Source organism: Plectropomus leopardus, chromosome 6, assembly GCF_026936395.1.
Source record: "Plectropomus leopardus strain MGB_pleo_1.0 chromosome 6, ASM2693639v1, whole genome shotgun sequence".
Classification (NCBI taxonomy): domain Eukaryota; kingdom Metazoa; phylum Chordata; class Actinopteri; order Perciformes; family Serranidae; genus Plectropomus; species Plectropomus leopardus.
Genome location: NC_142181.1, coordinates 29042003 through 29066834, shown reverse-complemented (window position 1 = coordinate 29066834; position 24832 = coordinate 29042003). Strand labels below are relative to the sequence as shown.

The following is a 24832-nucleotide window of genomic DNA, read 5'->3' as shown; positions in this document are numbered from 1 at the left end:
AATGTCAACATTTTTTTCTCACAGTTGGGTTGGGTATTTAGAAACCCACTGCCTTGGAAACCTGCATCGATGGTGTGACTTAACTAAAATGAAGGCTGCGTTATTTCAAGCAGAACTCAAGCCGATCTGTATAGACATTATCAGAGCTGTGCTGGCATGTGGTTTATTTTACCTTCAAATAAAACAAAACTCTTAGCTTGTTGACATTTTTGCTCCATCTTCTATGTTCCCAAATTAATTAATGACTTTGGTGAGTACAATGTTTTTATAATCAAGACAAATGTTGGCTAAAACTACAAAAACTGAGACCGAAGTTATCATACACTGGAATTTTCCTTTAATGCCTGAAATAAACGCAGCTCCTCTATTTATATACAGCATTTTAACACGACAAAATTTGGATTTCAGATTAAGCCTGTGGATTGATGAGGATGTTTGTGGATGATATCTGGTAGAGTAAAAACCTGCTGAGAAAAGTAATGCAGCTTTGTTTATGCAATCTATCTTGATGTGTCTTTCAGCATGCTGTGGTAGTAAAAAAAAGACAAGGAAAAAAAGAAATGCTTTTTTTTAACGAACCTTATCTGCTACGTTCTAGATAATATCATAGTGAATTATTGTCACCTTTGCACGTCTGTATGTGTGTTTTATTCAAGTTAGTTAATGTTGCTGCACCTGTAGTTGAACTATTCCCAACGGCATTCAAGGAACGACTCAGACAGAGAAGGAGAATGATGACCTGACACAATCTCAACTGCCTATTGGCACAGTGTAAATCAAAGACCAATCTGCCCTGACAGGTACAGCTTTCATGACGGGATCCAACTGGGATTTCAAATACTCTAACCAGCCAGATAAAGCCCAGTGCCTGAAGAATGTGTCCACCATGAGTGAGAGAGAAAATAATAAAAAAAAAAAAACACTGATGGTTTGAGTGCCTGTCGAAAAAGCTGACGTTGACTGCATTTTAATGGCCAACATTTATGGTGAGGTGCTTTCACTCCACTTTCTCTGCTGTTCCTCGTGACGAGGAATGAAAACACACTCAGACAACGACGATGAGAAGCAAAAAAGAATCTTGTCTAAAAATATGAAGAGGCCAAACAGTCACCATGAATCCAAACTAAGGATTGGTTCTGAAGGACGATGACCATATTGCATCTGAGTTGTTATTTATTTATCTTAAAGTTACGACAGCAGACTCTCAGTTTTACATCATAGCCGCGACACCACAACCACAGCAGTTATTTAGCTGTAAAACATCATAACAGCATCAACTTCTTTTTCAATATTGACAACTATTTTTTCTGCAAAACTGGATCCATTTTGAAACATTGTTGCATCTAGGCAGCATTCTGATTATTTTTAGGTTAGTAGTCAAATAACTATGCAAATTCTGTAACAAGCCAATATAGGAACCACCTGAAGATCCATCTACACCAACATTCAGTCTTCCAGAATATGACAGAGGGCAACAAAAGTAACTTAATGGTGTTTTCTGCCAGAGAGGGACGCCCTCTGACATAATATCCAACTCGCCATATTGCCAAAGGAAATAACACCCTGTATCGGATCCATTTTCAGTGGTGCACAGCATGGTCAGCTGCATCCTGCTATTATTTCCAGACACAGCAGTGGTGTGGGGCTCCACTGTGACATCCCTGACCCTCACACAGGTAGAAGAAAGTTTAAGTATATGACAGCGGAGTGTAATGAAAAAGCACTTTTGGACTCTTTGAGCTTGTCTTGTTTACCTCCTCTGCCTCTGAGTGGCACTTTCATCTGTCTTCTCCCCTAATTGGATCCTCTGCACACATTCCCATCGGAGGATCTGCATCTCCTCATACACACGGCACATTTACCTTCCTCACACACACAGCACATTTGCCTTTATGTGTTTACTGCTTCTCTGTATAATGACAGCCAGAGCTTTGCCCTCACATTTATTTGCATTTCCTCTCAACCCACCCAGTGTCTGAGGCCGCTCCTTAAACATCAAAAGAAGCACCAGGAGGAAAAGATGTGGTTCCATCTAAATGAAAATAAACCCTCAAAAACGGTGTTACAGACACTGTGCAGTAAGGCTATTAGTGGTGGGCCCAAGATTCAACCCATCAAGGGAGAGCTGAAAACATGAGGTAGGAAGTACAATAACTGCACATTACACAAAATTACAATTAACGCAATAATATTATTAAGAGATTAGGGCTTAATACTGTTTTTTTAATTCAAATAAACTTACTATTATTATTACTTCTCATATTATTAACATTAAACTTGTGTTTTATATTTTCAATAGAGATTTTCGTGTCATTTCTCATCCACTGTAATAATGATGCTACCCAGGCTCTCAGTTACATTATGACCTACACATCTGTGTAACAATATATCATATAATAATCACAAGATGTATGTATGTATGTATTCTAATAACCAGGCAAAATGCAATGAAATTCCCCTCAACATGATTTTAGATTTTATAAAACATACTGCTTGTTAATATAACATCATCAAGCTGATTTTCTTTCTTCCATTTAGGATATTTCATTATATTTTGACAGTTTATGATTTCATTCTAATCAGCAAAAAGCATCACCGTATCCCTCTAAATGAAACAAAAGCTATTGAGAAATCAGAGGAACAACTGCTGTTATAGCCTCATTGTCAGCCAATCCAAGCATCCTAATTTGAGACCAGATCGCTCATGTGTAGTGAATTGAACCGCTGGCATCCTGAGAAAACTAACAAACTCTGTCTTCGTTTTGACTCGTCATCACATTATTTAAGTCATAGCTGAAAAAGCAACACAGCTTCGCATCCATCCGGGAAACTGCTGGCAGTGGCTTCAGTGGGCCCCAGAAGAGAGCGATGTCCGTTATAATAAATACAAATCTGTCAGCTTTCTGTCCCCCTTCACATCCCTGATCATTAAGCCTGCTGTAATCACAACTGTGGGACTCATTAAATTCCTCTGCGCTGCTCGCTGGGAAGACAGACAGCCAATGCCGCTAAAGAGAGCGCTCTCTGAATCACTGGGCTCTGCTATTATTTCTCTCTAATAGCATAACAACACCACCATAAACAACTGACTCATATTCCTCTCAACACTGACTGCTAAAATTATATCACAAAAGTGTTAGCCTCGGAGAAGTCACAGTCACATTTACTCTAAACAAGTCTGACACAGTGTTTCGATCCGTGATCCGCTCCTCATCCCAGAGGAATTCATCCTCTCACAGCTGATTTTTAGCATCTTCAGTGCCTTGACTAATTTATTAGTAGATTCATTTTGAGCCGTGTCCAGCCTTCAAACTCATATCAACAGTTAGGAGTGAGGTAACTGCTGAGGCCATGTGATTGATCATGAGACTCATGCACAGTATTTACTATCCGTACACACTGGAGATCAGCTTCTTGCCCACTTCAATGAAATGTAAGTCAAATTATGTCAAAATAACTCATTTTTCATTTAATACTATAAAAGTACTAAAGTGCAACACGATTGGCGGTGTCATTAAATTGTTGCAATCAAAGCCTGAAATATCTTATTGATCAGTGCCATAGAGCTCCATTGTTTTCCAAAAAACTATTAAAACACATCACCTACTACAGTGAGTGCACTGTAGTAGGTGACAGGGTCAATCATTACAATGAGCATAAGCACTGCATTTGTTAGCACTCCAAATCCACAGCCAAAAATAGTCCCCAACAAATGCACTATGTACTCCTGTTTGAGTTGTTAAAAATTACAGTGCCCGACTGTCTTAGAACATCATTTAGCCCTTTCTTTCTTCCAACTTTTCAAATACCCACACACACTGTCACTGGACCTAGGTGTCAGTCTATGAATCTCTTAGTACCCCTCCAGCATCAGTTTTTGATTTGGTTTTCCTTTGGTTTAGGCAACAAAAGTAGATGGTTAGGTTTAAAAAATACATAACTAGCATAGTATGCTACACATACTAGCTAACTATGTTGCGACTAAAATTACTTATTTAGCTTTTGGTATTACATAGGACACTAACAGCGGTCTCCCATGTGAAAGTCTGGAGTTTGTTTGACCCTCCCACTCTATGCAGTCTCTGTTGTTCTGTGTACTACTGTAGTTGCTCTAAAACTTCAAAAATGCAAGCATCCAGTGCATCTCACACCACTGCTAAAGGATGCCCTGGTGCATCAGTATCTGATGCCAAGTGCTACTAACCATGCATATGTGTTTGACAACTTACTTCCTCAAACACCATCTGTTCACTACAACCTACAACCTCACTTAACTCTGCCTCCCTGCCAGTCACTCAACTTTGTACCTCTGTTCAGTTTGTTTGTTTGTTTGTTTGTTTGTTTTACATTTTATTCAACTGTGTAAAGCATCCTTGGGTATCGTGAAAGGTGCTGTATAAATCTGGGAGTGAGACTGGGCTGGTTTTTTTAAGATAAGCATCTTCTGTAGAAACAAACAGGTGGGTCCCTATTTGGCTAAAGCAGTTGGAAAATATTGAAAGACAAAACTAATGGGCTCTTAATTTATGTCTTTTCATGAATTTGTTGATAAGAAAAATAAAGAATATTATTAGACTTCTTTAAATGTCTAAACAGATGTGGCTCGTGGATTGAGCAGACGCCCTATGTATGAAGGCAGTATCCTTGTCGCAGCGGCTGCGGGTTCAATTCTGACTCGCGGCCCTATGCTGCATGTCGTCTCCTTTCTCTCCCCCTTTCAAGCTATCAATCTATCTAATAAATGCAAAAATGCCCCAAACATTTTTTTTTAATGTTGAAACAGCCAAATTAGTGGCAACACAATTTTAGCAAGTACAGCTGATCCGATGGCAATGTGGTCGCTCATGTTCAAGAATCCTGTAACAAAGTGTTGGACAAGAGAAACTTTGGACGTATTTGTGGTGTTTGATAAAAAGTTACAGGAAGACCAGAGTTAATAAGATGTATCTACTGGGTACCATTAATGTCTGCACCAAACAGCTGATGACTCACAGTTCTCTGGTCCAAAGCATTGTGCAGACATAAGCCTTTCCAAAAAGTTCAAATACCCTCTGTGAGCTTTAAAAGTGTTTATGTGCACACAGGTCATGTAATTCCCATATTTCCCAGTCTGTCTCCTTTCTGCCCCCTCTAACAGAGCTCAAAAGATTACTCATGTTCTTGTATAAAAGAAGTAACTAACAAAGACATCATTACTCTGAGAGGCACTGCGAGTGTTCACTGTGGCGCGACAGAGGAAAGCCGACGTCTGAAGACTTAAAGGAAACGAGCAGTGACATGACAGATGAGAGCTAAAAGGATACTTTCCTGCAGCTTCTACAGCCACCCTGTAGTCCTGGAAGCTCTTACTGGGGTGGAAGTTGAAGATAAAGAGCACATTTGCCCTGTCAAACACAATGACCTTGTCCCCTTCATGCTTGGTGCTGACAAAGGCCTGGAGGGAGAAAAGAGGGAGAGAAAAAAAAACTAATAAAATATTTCTTCAATCATAGTCATTACCTTTCTCCTCTTGGATTTAGAGAGTAATAATGGGCCACGTTATATCAGCGGACTCCACATTTCCAAATAGGCTGAGTAACATTCCCACATCAAATTTCAGGTGGCACTCATCAGGAGAAAGCAGCGGCCGAGGATAGTGCGAGGCACACACTGTCAGCTTTAGACAGCTGCACATGATGAAGCCACCACTCTCCCGTGGAGCGAGCTACTGTTAACGTGTCATTAGCAGAGATTATCAATGTCACCCAACCCCCTATTTTTAGTGTCTTGTTCCCCAAGCCAATTTCAGGGCAGCATATTCACGGCTGAACGAGAAGATAAGCACTTCTGCAACTGGACCGGCAAAGAGGGTGGAGGTTAAGGCTTGAGCTGACAGTCTGGAGTCTTTTACTAAGTCTGTTTCGACATGAGAAGTCCACAGATTTGGAGTAACAGAAATTCCAGTGGCTAGCTGAAACTGCTTTGGGCTCAGGGCTGTTACTCAAACTACAAGCTTTCTTTGTCATATTGCCTGCCACCCATGCCGCCACCGCGGACACAAAGAGTATAGAAGTGCAGCAACAGAGAGATCTGACTCCTCCGTCTCTCCCTCGCTCTCAAACTTGGACTGAAATCCAATCAAACTGTAAAACCAAGCAGCGTTAATCAAATATAAATCATGATTCTGTTACCGTGTTGAGTTTTTCTCGCCTCAAATGTTGTCAGAAACATGTTTTAGCTCACTTTTCGCCGGCTGGCCACCATTGTTTCACATGTGCAAGTTTGCATAGCGTCACCCACCAGCAGGAGCATTATTGGTCTGATACGGCGCTCTAAATTCTGGTAGTTGTAGGTTTTCTACCTCTTGAGCAAAAGTTTCCTTTTTCTCTGTTTTCTCTGGTCATGTAGCACGAGGTATTTGCATCTTTCTGCTGCATAGACATCCTTGTTTTTTTAAAAGGCCATTTTTCCAGCAGTGAAATGCATCTTTAAAATCCAAATTATTATCCAACTGTTAATTTTTGAGAAAAATATTTGCCTTACATACAAACAAGCATGTCTCCTACTCTGACATTAGATCTAAGAGTTATGATTCTGTCTCTGCCTGCAGCATCATTCTGACCTGACACAACACTTTTAGGTGAATCTCAGCCAGGAAATGAAAGCAGGGTAAATCCCTACAGTAGACCCATTTGTGACCTGAGCACTCTGAATGAAAGTACTTTTGTGAAACCACTGTTCAAATCCAATATTTCCACAAACTGCGATCCACCTCTTTGCTTCTTTTCTTCACTGGAACGTAAGTTAAGTCAGCTGCAGGTGCAACCGGCACAGTTTGTGAAAAAATTGGATTTAAACGTTGGTTTCACTTGGGCAAACATTTTATGTATCAGGGGAGACAAGAGACACTGAAAATACATTTGAAGATGTAACTGCTGCCAGATAAAAGCTGGAAAATAATGTTTTTACTTTCCACCAAGGTTTGTTTCAGGAACGCTATGTAACCAAATCACAGAGTAACATTCAATGACCTCAATATTAGAATAAAAGTGGTTCATATTTCTAATGAAAACAGGAATCTAAATATTGGGAATAACAGACAATTTTTACTATTACAAATAAAGATAGATTTTAGTTATATTACCAGTATATTATGGGCAATGTATTGTAATTGCATTGTTTTGCATCCCATAGTAATGCTGGTATAATGATGTGTAAACACAAACTTGGTGCCACAGCCTGCATGCTGCTGTGTACTGGTTTATTTACATTTCCTCAGAGTGGAACACCTCAAATGATGCTATCGCTGCACTAAGAGGAGCTTCAGTTCATGTCCAGAGTTTGGCCTTTTGAAGCTCACAGCTGCACATCTTCAAAGAGGCACACAAATCACACTTTTAAGCAAAGTCCCTGCATGTTTCCATTTCCACTTAGTTCACTTACACCTGGGACATCAAGGAGAGCTGCTGACTGATCCTCTTCTGCTTCTCATTTTAACTACAAAACGCCCTTGGATCCTCCCACCACAGTGAAATATTGAACCAAGCTATAGAATATTCCCACTAAGCATGATTACCTTGCAATGTCATTGATAAGCTATACAGAGGATTCAGACTCATCTGGTTATTACAGCAGAATCTCTGAGCAGTTATTGGCGTTATCTGTGAGTGATGTTCTACAAAGTCTTTTTGTGATACTGTATCAATCCCTGAATAAGCCATTTTTGTCTCTGCTGATTCCGAGCACTGTGTGAGACCGGAGCACAGGGTCAGCTACAGAAACTGATTTATTATCTATTGCTTCAGTCTGGTGAAGTTAAAGTTTAAATAATTCATATTTTGATTCATGTGTCTACTCTGACTCAACCTCTTCCATCTTGTCACTTCTAATGTAAGAATTTAAAAAATGTTTCTCTCTAGCTTGTCTTTTAAAACCAGTAGCACATACAATTTAAGGGATCACATCTGTGTGTAGTATGTTGCCAGTCTGCTGCTGTGCATTGATTGATCAAAATCCTATGAATAATCCTATGAATATATATATATATATATATATGTATATATGTATATGTGTGTGTGTGTGTGTGTGTGTGTGTGTGTGTGTAAATATATATGTGTGTATATGTGTGTGTGTGTGTGTGTGTGTGTGTGTGTGTGTGTGTGTGTGTAAAGTATGCTAGTTGAATGATTTACAGCCCACAGTTTGAAGTGCATGGTGCAAGTGGATTTAGGGCGTGTCAAACTCCACTTTTGCTCAATAAGTGGCATTAACTCCTTTAATCAATCATAGGAGTGTTTTTGGCAATACATGCTATTAACTAATTAGTGTCATCTGCAATTCCTTTTAAATGCCAGGTGTATTTGCACATTGCACACAGCTATTTACATGACAAATTCAGCAAATTGGAGAAGCAAACAGTCTTCTGCTGAGAGTAATTCAGTAAGAGCAGTAATGGCACTGCAGCATATATCATATTGTTTTAAACTTGACAGAGGAAACACAACTAAACCATGAGCTTCTATCAAAACTGTCGCTTCTATAACATTGGAAATGAAGATATGTCGCAGCTCTTTTGGTTTTGTCCACATGTGGTGATGTTTTGGATGACTCTGAAAAAATGGCTGGCTGTGCAGTCCTTATTGTTAACAACATGCCCGCAAACACTTAAGAATTAAGAAATGGATGTCCAAGTATTTTAAATACAGTTATTTTATTGGCCAAGAGATGGAGCGAAAGTAAAAGAATGTTTGCCATTTCCTAGTTTTCTCTCTTTTTTGAAAGATTATTTTAGGTTGGAGGTAGGCTGGGCATTATGGCCTAAAAAATAAAATCTCAGATTTTTTCACCCCAAACCTGATTTACCATTGTAATCAATTTTTTTTCCTTTTTCAAAACGAACTACAAATGAAGGAGAAATTACTCAAAACAATTTGCTTTTGATGTTAGCAGTAGAAATTGAAGGCAAACTGAATTTCCCTTGTGTTAATATAGTCAACTGAATTTCCCTTTTGGGGTTTAAGTGCAAACTTCCAACCTTTACATGAATTCATTTTTTTTTCATATCTTTAGCAATATGCAGCGCAACTATATCAGTAACAGCTTTCATGGTTTCTACATCACCTGCACTTGTCTGTATTAGCTGCATTGAGGGTTTAGAGAACAGCATAACTTCTTCCACAACTGCCAACAGCCCATCATCACTCCAACTTAGAGAATGGGTGAAATCAAAGCAAGACAGTTGGGCTGGGGCACCAGGCCCCCAAATAACTAAATCTGCCCCTGATAACAAGGAGAGCAGCTAGATGAGAGGTCTGTCACTGCACTGCTCTCAGTCTGCTCTGATGGATCTATCAATCAGCTGTGTGATCAGCCAGGTGTGATGTTTCTTTTTATTATGCACACTTTTTGTCAGTCTTTGAAAATAGCAAAATTAATCACTTGGGCTCAGTTACTTTGGTTCAGACAGGAATGTGTGGCAATAACTATTTTTGTGCATTTTCAGTATTTACTCTGTAACCAGCTACTGTTGGATGTTCCATCAAATTCCCCTCTTTGGTATATTGGGGTGGACGTGACCCCCAGTCCTCCATGGAGATTATGCGCGTGGTCGGGGGCTCTAAATCGGGAGAAATCCGGGAGAGATGGGACGCCGGGAGGACACCAGGAGAGGTCAGGGAAAAACGGAGGTGTCCCAGGAAAATCGGGAAGGTTGGTGAGCTTGCTTTTACCTCCTAAGGGGAAAGATACAGTGTACATTGCTGTCCTGTGCAAACCTCGCTAACGTTCAGGCCTGGCGGGGGGTCTCTAGTCTCAATAACATTGTAGGGAAACATTGCAGATTTGCAGTGGGTCGCTGTCCTGTCATACGGGACACAGCGGGAAAATGCTTCCACTAAAGTTGGCTGCTTTTTACTTGCTGTTTGTGGGCTGACGCGGCCTTGTGCATCTCTGAGACACATTGTCCGCATCGGATGCTGCCTCTGTTTGAGATGTTGACACAAAGTGGTCGTGCTGCTGCCTTTAGTTGCAACAGCCTTTAAATAAACGTTGCAGGACTGTGGTTTGTTTGTAATCTGACGCCGGCAAATCGAAACCAGTTCGACATGACAAGACTGTCTTTTTTGGGAAGGTATGGCGGAGGCGAGAATTGCGATTTTCATTTTAAAAAATCGCCCTGAACCACAAATTCGAATTATTGATAAAATCGATTTATCGCTTTTAGTTGGAGGGCATAATAGCTAATAAACAGGGAACAATTAAGGACTATGAAAGAAAATGAAATACGTAAAGTCCATGTTTAGATGTCTGGTGATCATCTTGATTGTGTTGTTGTTTGTTGTTTTTGTTTGTACTAGTATCTTTGTCTCTGTTTTTGTTAGGCAATGGCCACATGGCTTTCTGCTGCCTCATAATAGCAGTATGCCATCAATGTGCCTGACCACACCCCAGTTTTACACCTACACACCCATGGGTTCTCAGATAGGTGAATGATGTACATTTGCTGCTTACACAACATAGGGGCTGGCTATGAAAATGACGACTGAGTCATTCTGAAACTAACAATGACAAGTCTGTTATCACCAGAAACACTTTAAGGGCTGACATACTTTAAATTGTTTTGACCTTAATTTGTCTTGATTAACTCTTGACATAAAGACTAAACTAAAATAACTAATCTTTGGTCATCAAATCTACAACTCAGTTTCTCACAGTGGGATCAAGGAGCACTGATTCGTCACCAAAGATTTTACCTTGTCTAATCCACAATTGCACTGCGCATCGTGGCTTTGAGAAGGACTTTGTGGGAGCCAACAGAAGAGGCTACATGACCTGATAAGACCCTCTGAATTCTGTTTCCTTTCAGTTTTGTTTTCCAATTTAAAGGTAACAACCTTGTTGTATTAAAAGAAAGAAAACTAATTATTTCAGGATCACTTCAAACCCCTTTGTCTTATTATTGTTGATCTTGGCATGAATACATGTTCAGAAATTCTGACAGCATTCTGTCAAAACCTGATGATCCCCTTCTGATGATCACAGAATAATTATTCAGCAGCTTAATATTACAACAAAACTTTTTTGTGTGATCAAAACTAAAATCTGTTATTTCATTATCACAGCACAAGAAAACATGAGATCTAATTACATGCACACCCTCTCTGGCCCTCCAGAAAACTATTGCACTAATTTGGTGTTATGCTGAAAGACACTTCAAAAGAGTAAACTCTTGCTATCAGAGGAATCTGTAATAAAGCCCAATATTTGAGAATTATCCTTGTGATGGATGATCTTCCTGCTCCCTGCACATCCCAGCTGCCCAGAGTTTTACACACAATGACAACCTTCAGAATGGCATTATATAATCTTACCGAATCATTTTACATTTGATTTAAGGTAATAAATCAAAGAAAGAACAAAATCAGATGATGTCTTAAGTCTGCATTGTAGAACTGGCATTTACTACATGATTTCTCATATCAAAGGCAATGAAAAACAGCACTCAGTGTGTAGCAGGTTAGCACTGTTGCCAAATGTATGCATCTTCCCAGCCAGTAGCATCCTTTGGGATCAGTATTCCCTCCCTTTCCCCAAAAAGGGAGCTCAGAAATCAGCATGCCTCTACTTTTCCTTTGCCTCACCTCCAACACTCTGTTTCATACGCTTGTTAAACATTGTAAGAGGTTTCAGTAAGTCAGAACGCCCCTCTGATTGAGAGCCCCATATACAGAAATGATACTTGTGAACCTGACATGTCTCTAATTATGCTCTCTGATACATGTCCTGCATTTGTCTGTCTGTCTGTCTGTCTGTCTGTCTGTCTGTCGAGGAGAAATTCGCAGGTCTGAGTGTAACGCACCAAGGTGAAGTAGCTCTAAGATTCTCTGGGATGTGAGGGAGAGTATTTTTGAATCAATTACAGAGACTCACTTCTAATCCCTGTCAATTTAGCCAAACTCTCCATTTGCATTATCCCATTACTTTGTAACCGGCCCCTCAAGAGAAAAACATAATTTTTTTTCTCCCATAGGCTTGGAATGTAGGCAAAGAGAGAGGCTGCAGAATGAGAGTAAAATCTATTACTGTTCACCTTGACAGCAGCCAGTGAAACAGGACATCTCCAAAATGAACTCTCTTTATGGTGCATTTATCTCCACCTGCCTGAGAACTTCAATGTGGAAACAGGCAGGTGTGTAAAGATGTTGGCTTGGAAATACATTTATTCCTTTAAAAAGATATCTTTTATGAGCTAAATAATTTATGCACATTGGGCTGGGACACTAGAAGCTATTAAATATCCTGTATGTGACTAAACAATAGTTTATGTCACATTGTATTTTTAAGTGCTTTTGTCATTGAGAGTGTGTGCACAAAGACTACTGTACGGTGAGCGTGTGATGTCCTTACAGGTGGGGCAGCCAGCCAGCCGTACTTGTCTTCGGTACGGTTCATGTCGCGGTCAAAGGCGTAGAGCTGACAGTAGCGGAGGTGATCCATATCCACGAGGTTAAACTGCCGCCGGGCATAGTGGTAACTCTGATTGTTCCCCTCTCGAGGGAAATCCAGCCACTCAGGATGCCCAAACTCATTCCCTGCAACACAGAGAGCTTTGTTAAAGAATGTACATAATGAAGGCAAAGGCACACAGTCGCTGCAAATTAGCATACTCTATGGTGCTGTGCTACATAAAGCCTCTTTTCAGGTTTTGTGCATTTTAACAAGAGAAAAAAGACAGACATCAAAGAGACCAGAGTTGGCGTTAGTCTGCGACCTTCTCCTCACCCCCCAGCAGAGGTTGGTACTTTCCATATTGATCAGACAAAATGCTTTTGCAACATTTTCCTTGGTGCCAACCTTCCTGTCATCAAGGACCCTGCCCTTTCACAACACCAACACAAGTGGAAACACTGCAAATAAATCCCACTTTCTCTTTTTCACCAAACATATGCAAATATAATTCACCAGGATATAATTATACATTATTCCTCAATAATGGAGTGCAAACTTCAAGTCAGTAATGGAAATGAGGAGAAACTGCAGAGGACTTTTCACACGTCTGACGCAAATAGGCACAAAAACTGAAAGTGGTGATTAATTCATGTTTATCAAAGCATTAACTATATTTGTGAATTATTCTGCCTTCTCATAGTCATCAGAACTATTGTACTTTTAATGTAACTACTCCAGAGGATTATTCATTTTTCCTAACATCTTTTAATTGAGAGTTAAAGCCAGCAAGGGCCACAGTAAAAACTTCCCATGAGCAGAATCAATGTGGAGAGAGTTATACAGTCCAGATGTAAAGCTGAATGCACACTGCTGAAATGCAGGAAACAGCCGTCCTGTTGCTACAATGCTGTCACGGCAGGAGATGAGATAATGAATCCGTCATCGGATGTCACCACAACATCATAAAACAACAGCCAGGATAATTGAATTCCCGGCAGAGGAGGAAACACACACAAGAGACAGAGGAAGATGCATGACAAGAAGAAGAAGAAGAAGAAGAATACAGGCTAGTTGCTTATTTGGTGCTAAGAGCCCCTACCTCCTTAAAAAAAAAAAAAAAAAAATCAGAGTGATGGGATGAAGTGGAACGGACAGGGACTGACAGCAGATTCTAATGAAATACATTATGTAGGTGTTAAAGAAGTAACAAACAATGAGGCATGGACTGCCAACAGAACGAGCTCACTGCAGCACTTGCCGAGGAATTAGGGCAGCAAAGACAAGCAAAGCGAGAGAAAAGAAGAAGAGAAGGAAAGAGAGAGAGCCTTTTCTTGTGACATCTGCATGAATAACAAGCCTCCCACACAGCTGAACTTGAAATGTAAAGGAGAAAATTACACCTCAGACTTGCAACACTGGCAGTCAAAGGAAGATTTTCTTCCCAGCACTCCAACAAGAGGAATGTGTACACTACACATTCACTGTGCATCTGCAATTCCTGTATCAATATTTCCCCTGCAAATCATCTCACTGAGCGCACGACCTATAGTGTGTTTAGCTATAAAACTGTGTAAAAAGTCAAACACTGCATATTGTATGATTCAAGTACTTCTCATGAAGAAGTCCTCCATTCCAAGTGCCATCAGTATCCTCAACTCAACAAAATAACTGAGTTTTTAAACTATGGACAGACAATGACCTGAACCTGTTGTGTTTATGTGCTCTGTTTTTATTGACTGATTGTTTGCAGAAAAAAAAGGGTCAAAATTTAAAGTGTTTCTGCAGAGAGGAAATACTCCACAGCGACATATGGCACTCATTTTCAAAGCTGTCATGTAAATTATGACTACAGTTTTTCCTTGTTCATCAAATTTTAGTTACAAATATTTTTTTTAAAACAATTCATGGGGCCAAGTAGTGAAAATATATTCTTTTCTGCTAAATCTATCTGCTAAATTTACTTTGTAAAAAAGCCAGTGCAGTATTTAGACAAAAAACAGTTTCACTATAGCTATATATCTCTAGAAGGGAATTTGTTATGTAATCAACTGACATTTCAAATGACAATTTTTTATTACTGACTTATTTTTTGTGCTTTTCTCTCTGAATACTATCACACTGAGCCCCTGATTATCATAGTGCTCCCACATCAACACACTGGCTTCCAACATAGTTGAAACATCTCTTAATATATCAAAGATGTCATATCTAAGTTTATCAAGAAATGAAGTTGCAAACAGGTAATATGAGTCTCTGACATCATGGGAGAATTAATAAGAACAGCTGACTTTGTGGCTGTTAGTAACAGGCCATGAGATGAGAAGCTTTCTGTAATGATGGTGCTTCAGTAGAGGTCATAAGGTAGGCAAAGCAAATAAGATTATTTCTCCTACTAGTAAAATTTTATTTGATTTTTTTGTTTTGTTTTATTAAAATTGCTTATGGTAGCGTCTGAGATAAGGTCAAAAGATCACCAAAATTATTAAACTTCTTGCTCGTGGGAGCGTGAATCGACACATTAAATTTTACAACAGTGTGGCCGTTAATTTCCAAGATATGATGGTCACAAATCACAAATAAGAAATGGAGGCTATAACAAAACTCCTTTGAGTACGTGTAGAGGGAGAGCAAGGCACATGTCCACCTCATTATTTTAGAACAAGTGCATTTGTCCCAAGCAAATTTTACTTTTATTTTACAAAATTAAAGACATTTCCACCATAAAGTGACAGAGAAAAGCATAAATTGGTGCATGAAGATCCACCAGAACGCAGAAAATTAAGTATTTGAGGCTCAAAATGTTGTGGGAGCCCCCAAAACCCCTTTTCCTATTTGTCTCCTTTCCTTTGTTGAATCAAAACCTTCAGCCTTGCCTTTGAGGGAGGAGTATTACCTTGCTCAAACAGAAAATTGGTATGAATTTTCTGTTGAATAGAAAAAAAGTATACTGTGTATATAAATGATGCTGTGGGTGGTTTTGGATCAATTTGGCATGATGATCTTGGTTATTTTGTTAGTTAATAAGAAGATCAGCTGTTTTATTGCAGATCTGGAATGGACAGGCTTTGATAATCACTCCCAGAAATAGCCAGTCTGCATTTTCACAGGCTGAATTTGCCCACACTGAGTGTGCTCAGCAAGTCTGAACGGGGCTAGTGTGAGGGAAGTAATGACGCTGTTCTTCATCTACTTTTCTTTACTCCTTCCTGTTCTGGTTTGCTCACCAGTATCCCCTCAGTGCTGAGCATTCTACCACTGGGATCAACAACCAGCCAGAGTGTATGGACCACATGTCTTTGTCATCAAATGACAAGAAGGCAGCAGTGCTATAATTGCTTCCCACATTCACTATGGATGAAGCTCCAGTGCAATCACAGTGAGGCATGCTGCTCTGTAGTATGGCAGCAGTTCGGCAAGGCTGCCCTTTGTCCCCTTCCAGATCCCTGTGCTGTGTTAGCAGATGAAGACAACTCCACACTTTCTTGGCGAGACTGAAGACAATGCCGTCTTGTCCTTCCCATTCTGAGATGCTGATGAGTGAATAAGGTTGGTGAAACTTTCCCAGTGTTTTGTGCCTGAGACCCTTGTGGCCCTTGAGGGCACCTTCGAGCCATTATTCATCACTTCAGTGCCTCAAGAAATGTGAGGCATCATGACAGGACTCTCTTTAAGGCTAAGGCTCTCATTTTTGACTTTTGAGTTGTTTTTTGTATCCATCTTAGCAAGGCAAATGAGCAATTTCACAGGGGATGTTAAAGCTGCTGTGGGCTGTGTCATGGCCCTGGCCGCAAGTCAGCACCTCATATGTCTGGCAGGCATGACTGCCCGCAAGCAAAAAGACGATGGCGTTCTTGTGAGTTCTCTGCTGCCGCAAGAAGAACTACCTACAGTGTCAACCTCCACGGTCTCCTCACAGTCTCGAGGAAGAAACAGCCCATTCCAAGAGTCTTCCTTGGCTTTCCACCGTCACTGCTCTACAACCACACAATCATACTGTTAAACACATACTGAACAAAACACAGTGAATATTTGGTTACTAATGTGTATTGTACTAAGAGCCTTATTTTAAATCAGCATTAGAACGATATTGGGGTGTGTGGAAATGACTCAGGTGTAGGCAGCGCTGCGACAGACAAACCGAGGCACCATGGGAAATTGTTGTAGGACAGTGGTGCAACAGGCCCAACTGGCCAGCATAGATCATTACTGGGACAAGTGTGTGTATGTGAATGTGTGTGTGTGTGTGTGTGTGTGTGTGTGTGTGTGTGTGTGTGTAAAAACTGTTGTGCGGTACACTTAGGTCACAGGGTTAATGTCAGCTTTGTACAGAAACATGAATCTTAAACTAAGAAATGGGGTCTCTTTGCAAATATAGTTTATTTCATATTGACTTTGTATAGTATTTTATTTAAAACTTGTATTAGTTTATTTTCTGTTATCTATTTTTATTTAATTATTCATATATATATATATATATATATATATATATATATATATATATATATATATATATATATATATATATATATATACTATAGTATTATCATTTTATCTTATTCTTTATGGATTTTTTTTACGATTTGATAAACATGCCTTAAAATGGCCTTGAACACACTGTATGTTCATTGTATTTATCCTGCGCATTTATCTTATTTAATCATTAAGTTTTTTTTACTTTAATTTTCTTTCTTTTTTCACGAGTAGTTTTTAATATACGTTTACCATCTTGTCATCTGTCATTATATGTACATGTAACTCTATTGATCATGGTTTAGGTTGCTGTAGACAAGATTTTTTTTCTCATGTAAATAATAAAAAGCATGATTGAAAAGAAAAAGAAACATGGTCTCTTTCACTGGAGATCAGTCGAACAGAACTTTTCAACTGAACTGATTGAAACTTGGGAGGTTTCTTTACACCTGTGTTTACACTGGATAATAGGGCCTAATCTGCCCCACTTGTAATCAGAGAACTATAGAGTCACTATAGAAAACTAGGTACTTTTTACATTCACAACCCACTTGAAAAGCCAAGTATGAAACAAAGGATTGTGCTGAATGAAAGATGTCAAGGACATGCTACAAGTTGACAGCCCTCCTTCAAGAAAAGAAACACGATTTCTTTTTTTTATTTTTACAAAGGCACTCACAGTAAGCATTGCACTCTCTGGATTCAGGTAGCATTCACATCTTATCAAGAACTGTCAAGAGGGAGCAATGGCATAAAAGAATACTCTCAAACCCAGCGCTGTAAGCTCCTCCCTTTAAGTAGCACCTAAGAAATATGCCTTGTGATTACCTCTGGGAGCTCATTCTCAAGGAGAGAAAAAAAGCCACATTCAGATACCATTTCATTGTCAGGCATCAATATGTGATGTTCAATGCATAATTTACTATTTTGGTGTATCCACTCTCAGTCTGGATCAACAACATCTATGCTACTTTGGAGTTCCTTCATTTCCCAGAATGACTTTGGACATGCCCTGGGGAAATGTGCTCTCTGTGTTGCACTGTGTTGCATACAGTATGTGTAGGTGGTGTGAGTGAGAGCAGCCACAGCCAAGTATTAAACATTTTATGGTGGAGAAAAAGTGACAGATGGATCAATATGTGTAATGCACAGTTCAGACGTCAAAACGCCATCAAAGAGGTGGTTGTATGTCATAGGCCACTGACAACAGATTCATGAAGATTCTGTAAATGTTACTGTACGTGTCATGTGTCGTCTACCCTCAGTTGTGTCCATACTCCATGCACCACATGAATCATAAGCAAGGTTGGAGGATGCAGTGTGTTGATATCAGAAAACGAAATCTGCTTGTTTGTGAGTACGCTGTTAACGGACTCTGTAGTCCCAGAATGCAATGCATAGTGGAGTTTCCCACAACCGCAAATTGTTTTTAACACATTGTGGATGTTGACTGAAGAAATGCTCAGTAAAGAAACTCACAAACTAAATCAACAAAAAGCGTTTTGCTTTCTTTTGAAATTTAATGAGCAGCCAAAGCTGACGTTAGATTGACATCTAGCACCTCCTTTGCTACGCTACATCCAACAAGGAAAATTGTGAGTCACCACAAAGTCATAAACTATGCAGATTTAAGTGTAATATAATAAAAACTACCAGAAAAGAAAACGAAATGCACCCTAATCCAAAGACCTGGAAACTACTCATCACTGGGTAATCAGGTGGAAGGTGATTCTATGAGAGCTTTTTGTGAAAGGTGAGTAACTTTTAAAATGCAAGGGGGGCTGCTAAGGGGCAGAACAGATTTTAAATTTTTTTTATTACTTTATTACTACTAACATTTTCTAAACTATACAGACATTGTATCAAAATTTTAGACTAGCTCTCAGCATTGGTACCACATTGTCCCACACAAACAAACTCTTTGTCTCATATTTAGTTTGTTGGGATCTGGTCACCCTAATCTCTACACATCAATGGACCTCACCATGTGGGATTTTTTAAGAAGTTAATTTGTTTCCTGAGGTTTAACCCTTAGCAACTTGGAGCAACATCAATTTTCTTGCACTGCTTTCAGACACCTGTCACAAGTACTTAAACCTTTGAACCCTGAGCAAATTGGCATGTTTTCTTTCAAGAACATGGGGAAAAGGCAATGAGCAACTCTGTGAGAAATGTTCTACAAATAGCAGGAAATTAATAGAATTAGAAAAGTATTTCAAAAAATCTAGGGAAAACTGTATAGGGAAAACAACAAAAGATAGGTAAAAACTAGATTTAAAAATAATAATAATAAGTACATACAGTATTTAAATTATGTTACAGAATTATTATATTTTTAAGCATTTTTCCAAGGTCATGTCCTTGTTTTGTTTTTTGGGGGGTTTTTTTTTACACTGATTTTCAGGTAATTTTCTTGTACTTTTTTTTTTTTTTTACAAATTTCTTGCACATTTTTGAATAATTTCTTCTTTCATTGCTCATTGCCTTCTTCCCATGTTTTGAAAGAAATCAAGCCAATTTGTTCAGATTTCAAAGGTTTAAACAAACTCTGAAGTGTTTGGTCATGTTCTTTCAGGAAGGTGAGAACACTGTCATTTATGTCATTGACCAAACCGATGCAACGAACAAGCTGAAAAAAGGGTTTTGTTGCTTTGGCTCAGTAGCCTCTCTGGTAACAGATAGGATACAGTTGCACAGGTTTAAAAGGTAATCTAAACAATTTGGATAATTTATTTGCTTTTTGCGGGAAAGATTTTTTCCAACCATACTGTGGTACAAGAAGGCTCATCTCTTTCTGCTGTCTCTCTTCCTTTGTCATTTATGACAAATAGAGTCCTATTACAGTCTGGACTGCTGCTCGTGACCATCTGTTTCTCCTTGTGACCTGTTTGTGACCACCAGGGAAAATAAGTACAGACTTTAAGCTCCCGTGAGTACTCACTTGTGGTTAGTCACTGAAATAAATGTTGTTTTGATTTTCCCTGCAGACCTATGTAGTGCTGATGATGCAGAATAGGTTACCGAAACTGTCCAATGAATGAGTTACCTGTCAATCCATGTGACTGTGTTTACAGCTCTTGGTTTGTTTGTAATAAGTCAACATGCACCCTAAATTGAGTAGGTCCAAAAGAAAAACAATGGATCATTTTTTTTATTTTAGCCTGAGGAAACTGAACTGAAGGCATGAACACAGTCAGGGCAAAATAATGAACGCATAAAGGAACAGTTAATCCATGTTGTGCTCCGAATATTTCAGTGTTATGTGACTTCATCGACTGGCCCAGATTTGACCTGCACAAATAAGAACACCACCCCACAAAAAACTGTACCCAGAACTGCTATATATTTTGCTCACACTTACTATAAAGTGTGAAAATGTTTCGGTTCTAATGAGCTATTCCTTATCACCCTCTTGCTCTATGAGTGTGTGTGTGGCATACTGGGGGCAGGCAGGGCATGTACACACACAAATACACACACATATGCACAAAAATACAGAGGTCTGAGGAAAAAAAATCAACCTAATCTGTCCAAGACAGCACACCCAGACACAGACTGGCGCTTTGATAAAAGCTTTCAAAAGAGCTACACTTCATTAACAGAGTAAGTGCACCGGCCTCTTTTGTCTGTATTTACATTCAGTTTCCTAATGTTATTATTTTATAAAGTCTAGTGGAGATGATTGATTTCCTCTACAGGTTGATTCAGTGCCCCGCGGAAGCCTTTGACTCTTCTTTTTATTGCAGTTTTAAAGAAACACATTGGACACACCTCCATTAGGTAATCATTTCCTTCTCCTCCACGATAACAGGGCAATGTTCCTCCCATATGCGTGCATTAATCACCATGATAATAACCTTCCTCTGCCTCCTCACAGGTGAAATAAACCAGATAGCATATTTGGTAACAAGGATGAAATATGATAGATTCTCAGCACAATACACACGAATAAAATCATCATTTGCGTCCCATAATATATCTGGGGCACTGTTATCTGTGAAAAAGTAGTGCGAGGAGTTTTTGTATAATATATTCAAGGAGTGTTTTTTAAACAATCAGTCAAGGATAATTGCAGTTTTTACAATGTCTGACAACGATGAAGTCAGACGGGTCGAAAAACAATATCAGGGAGATCAGGTGTAAACAAACTAACTACTTTGCCAGATTATCTAAACCACTTTATATAGCAGGTAATGCCTACCAAGTACAAGGAGACTTTGAAAAGACTGAAAATACTTTTAAAAGACTAAAGTCCGGCACACTGTCTCATCAAAAGACAAAAGTGAGTTTTTAGTCATATACTTTAAGATTTTGCAAAGACTGGGGGTCTTCCACAGTCACTATTTGCAGGACAACAATTATATTCAAACTCCACCAACTTTAAGAATGTGGTGTGTGCAATATGTGTTACGTGCAATATTTTGTATGTGCAATTTGGATTATGTACAATGTAGTGGTGTGATTTGGTACAGCTATTGTTCGTATGTAATGTCTCTTATTGTGACTGAGAAAGGCATTTACAGATGCAGCAACAGAGTCCAAGATAAATTTCCCTACGGGAACAATAAAGTATATCATATCGCATCGCATCGCATCGCATCGTATCGCATCGTATCGCATCATATCGCATTGCATCACATTGTATTGTATCATATGGTATTGTATCACATTGTATTCTATTGTATCCCTTTTGATTATTTCACATCCTGCCCCTAGTAGAAAATATTACCCCAAACTCAAAGAAATATGGCATATTAACAATTCCTCATGTGTCCACAAAGATACATAACACCAGAAACACAAGATACTAGATGTTATATGTTGACAGTATTCTTGTCAATTCTGCATCAATATAATCCATAAAGATAAACTATATTTATTTACAAACTTACAATTTCGGATTTTGTTGCTTTAACTGTCAGCTGCACTATTATAGAGGGAGGAGACTGTGGAAATGAGAGGCGTATAGTAAATTAAGATGTCTCACTAAAATAAGTGCTGTTTTGTGGATCAGATAAATGTTGAATCAAACACAGACTCTTTTTCACTCCGCACCTCCCTGGCGTCCCCTCCATGTTAACTGTCAACCCAGTTTGCCGCTTGTTATTTGGTGCTGGAGAGTGCACGGCTACTGGTTGTTGTCAATGTTTACATCATTGAACTTGAACTAAAAACTTATAATATCAAACATGTTTTAGTTTTTTTAGGAACATCAAGACAAGAAAAAGACTAGCTTAACACAGCTTGGACTGACTTATGAACCAACTGAAATAAAACTCATGATTTTATTCTGACATAAGAAATTTGCCTGCAACAGTGAAATTGCTTGAAAAGTAATTTAATGTAAGGCCACCATAAATTAACAATCACACGCACAACCAATAAAAAGAAGGTAGCTCACAGTTAATGCAGGAAGTCAGTCTGTAAAATGGGATGGATGTTTCCAAAGTACAGCTAATAGTTTTACTGTTTGCTTCTTCCAAACAAGTCTGGCTAACCTGAGGGTTTGTGTAAAGCCTGTATGACCAGACTTCTCATGTTTCTTGACCCCCTGGAGTTCGTTTTAGCTTTCATTTCAGAAATTAACTTTTTGAGTGCAATTTTATTATTACTGATAGGACTGAGTGCCACATCTACAAAAGTAATACCCCAAAATTGTAATCAGCCACAGCTATCCTTCAAGAGGAAAAAACAATTAGGAGGTTTTTTTAGCTGTAATATGGCAGCATGGATCTGGGGATGGCAATGCTGGTGTATCAGTCCACCAATTTGTTAAAGATTGAAATATCTAAATAACTACTGGATGGATTGCCATTAAATTCGGTACAAACATTCATGGTGTCCAGAAGATGAATGACTTCAGTTATCCTCTGAATTTGACTCTACTGCCACCAGCTGGCTTACATCTGTGGGTTTGAGTGAAGTGTTTCAACAACTATTTGATGGATTGCCATCAAATTTGAAGTTAGCATTTAGCACAAACCACCACTGGGCCTATAAAGCCTCAAAGAGCAGCTTACATGACTGACACACTGTCTTATTTGCAAAATAAATACATTTATTGCAATTTTATTATGAATTCATTTTAATTACATTTATTAATTTTATATCAGTTTTCATATAAACATATGGAAGTTTGTCTGCAGATTATATTATATATTCTGAAAATAACCTGTCATCACAACCAATAAAAAATCAGGGGCAAAATTCCAAAATAAGAAAATAAAATCACGTTTATTTTAAGAAGTGCCAATCAGATTTTGTGCCCATGCCAAAGGGTGAAAAAAATAACTAATAGTTTGTTGGATAAGGTTGACGCTTAAATTTATGGTGGTTCCAATAACGATATGATTAATGGGGGGCAACCATGTTTACACAAGGTTATGTCAGACAGCTTTTCAGCTGGCACATCCCATTACTCCTCTACACAGCCCTGCATCAGATAAGGGCCTGACAGTGACACAGTCCCCTCACTAATTAGCAGCACAAGAAGGAGCCAAGGATCAATGTGTTTTCCATTGGAGGGATTCTGGCAAAGGAAGATCAATGAGGGAATCAGAAGGGGTGGGAAGACAAGAGTCACAGAGGGCTTCATGTGCAGTGCAGGGGGAAAAAAAACGGCAAACATGATGCAATGATTATTTGCACTTGCTAGATTGATTTCTTGTTACTGCGTTAATGTACACTCCCACTCCCAGTTTGCACATTAAATAAACATTACTGGTCTAAAAGCAGTGGTGAGAATGCCTTGTTCATCCAAAACCATGAGCCTAAGAGCACAGTTAGCTCTCGGTGAGATTATCTATTTGAAATGTATGAAGAGGGAGTGCTGGTTTTCAATTCACCATCCAAGGCCGCAGCATAATGCCTGCCTGTTGTATTGTAGCACTTCATGAATACGGAGGGAGAAGTTTTCAACTCAATAATTTAGACAGTGAATCTGCAAGGTTATCTTAAGTCTCCGTGAGCCCTGAAAGTCAGGAAGTGCGAGCGCTTCCATTCTGTCCCTGCTGATGTAATGATAAAACCACTGAGGCGTTTCATTACTGCCACGCCACTCGGCACTTTAATGTCATTGACACTCCAACATCCCTTACAGTATCCATCTCTCAGCATCTCAAATGCGGATGCTCCCTCTGTCCTCTTGCTGTGTGGTGTTTGCTATTGGTCATGAGTAAATAAATGGGTTTTTCTAGGCTAGGCACTTCAAATTGATTTGCTTGCTCAAACAATTTGCTCTTGCTCAGCACTGACTAAATGACTCTGTCGTCATTGATCCATTGACACGGCATGTCATCTCAGATCCACTTGATTTTCTTTGTCCCTATGCTTGCCCGATGGCCTGCACTTTGGAAAGTTCTCAAGGATGAACCTCAGAGCGGTATGGCTTTGTAGATTTTGAAACTTTTTTTTTCAGTTTTCAGAGTTTGTGTTCTTTATGAAAATTTCTTTTTAACTTTCATCCATTATTACTTTTAAAAAAAGATGATAACACCATTTTTTAGTCACCCAGACAGCAGATCTCAAAAAAGAACAATATTCCTTTTCTGTTTCATTAATACTGGTCTTCTTTCCATATCTTTTTGAACCACTGAGCGTTACTTGACAAAATGGGGTTAATTAAAGTTTAAATTGCAGGTTTGCCTTATTTGACTGCATAATTCTGCAAACCCTGATTTAAGAGTGAGCACAATTAGCTATAATTGTGAAGCAGTCATTTTAAGAAGGAACTTTAAATTATACATTATTTGTGTTCTTTTCATGTTCTCTGGAACTGCTCTGTGTATCCTACAGAAGAGTTTGTCCTTCTATTATACAACACCTGCAAACAAAACCTAACAAATTAGCTGATACGTGAAAGGTTTATACAAAAGTAAAAATGGAAGGGTCATAAGTGTCTGTTTGAACAAGGATTGCGATTGAGTTACATAACTAC

At 39.0% G+C, this 24832-nt stretch overlaps 1 protein-coding gene across 1 annotated transcript in view; it reads right to left on the bottom strand.

Moving 5' to 3' along the window:
• Positions 1–24832, bottom strand: part of LOC121943341 (1,4-alpha-glucan-branching enzyme) — a 96706-nt gene that overhangs the window by 17578 nt on the left and 54296 nt on the right. The window contains exons 13-14 of the mRNA XM_042486861.2: positions 12385–12569; positions 5304–5434 (exon numbers count right to left, since the gene is read on the bottom strand). Coding sequence (XP_042342795.2) covers positions 5304–5434; positions 12385–12569 — 316 coding nt within the window. The remainder of the gene's footprint in view (positions 1–5303; positions 5435–12384; positions 12570–24832) is intronic.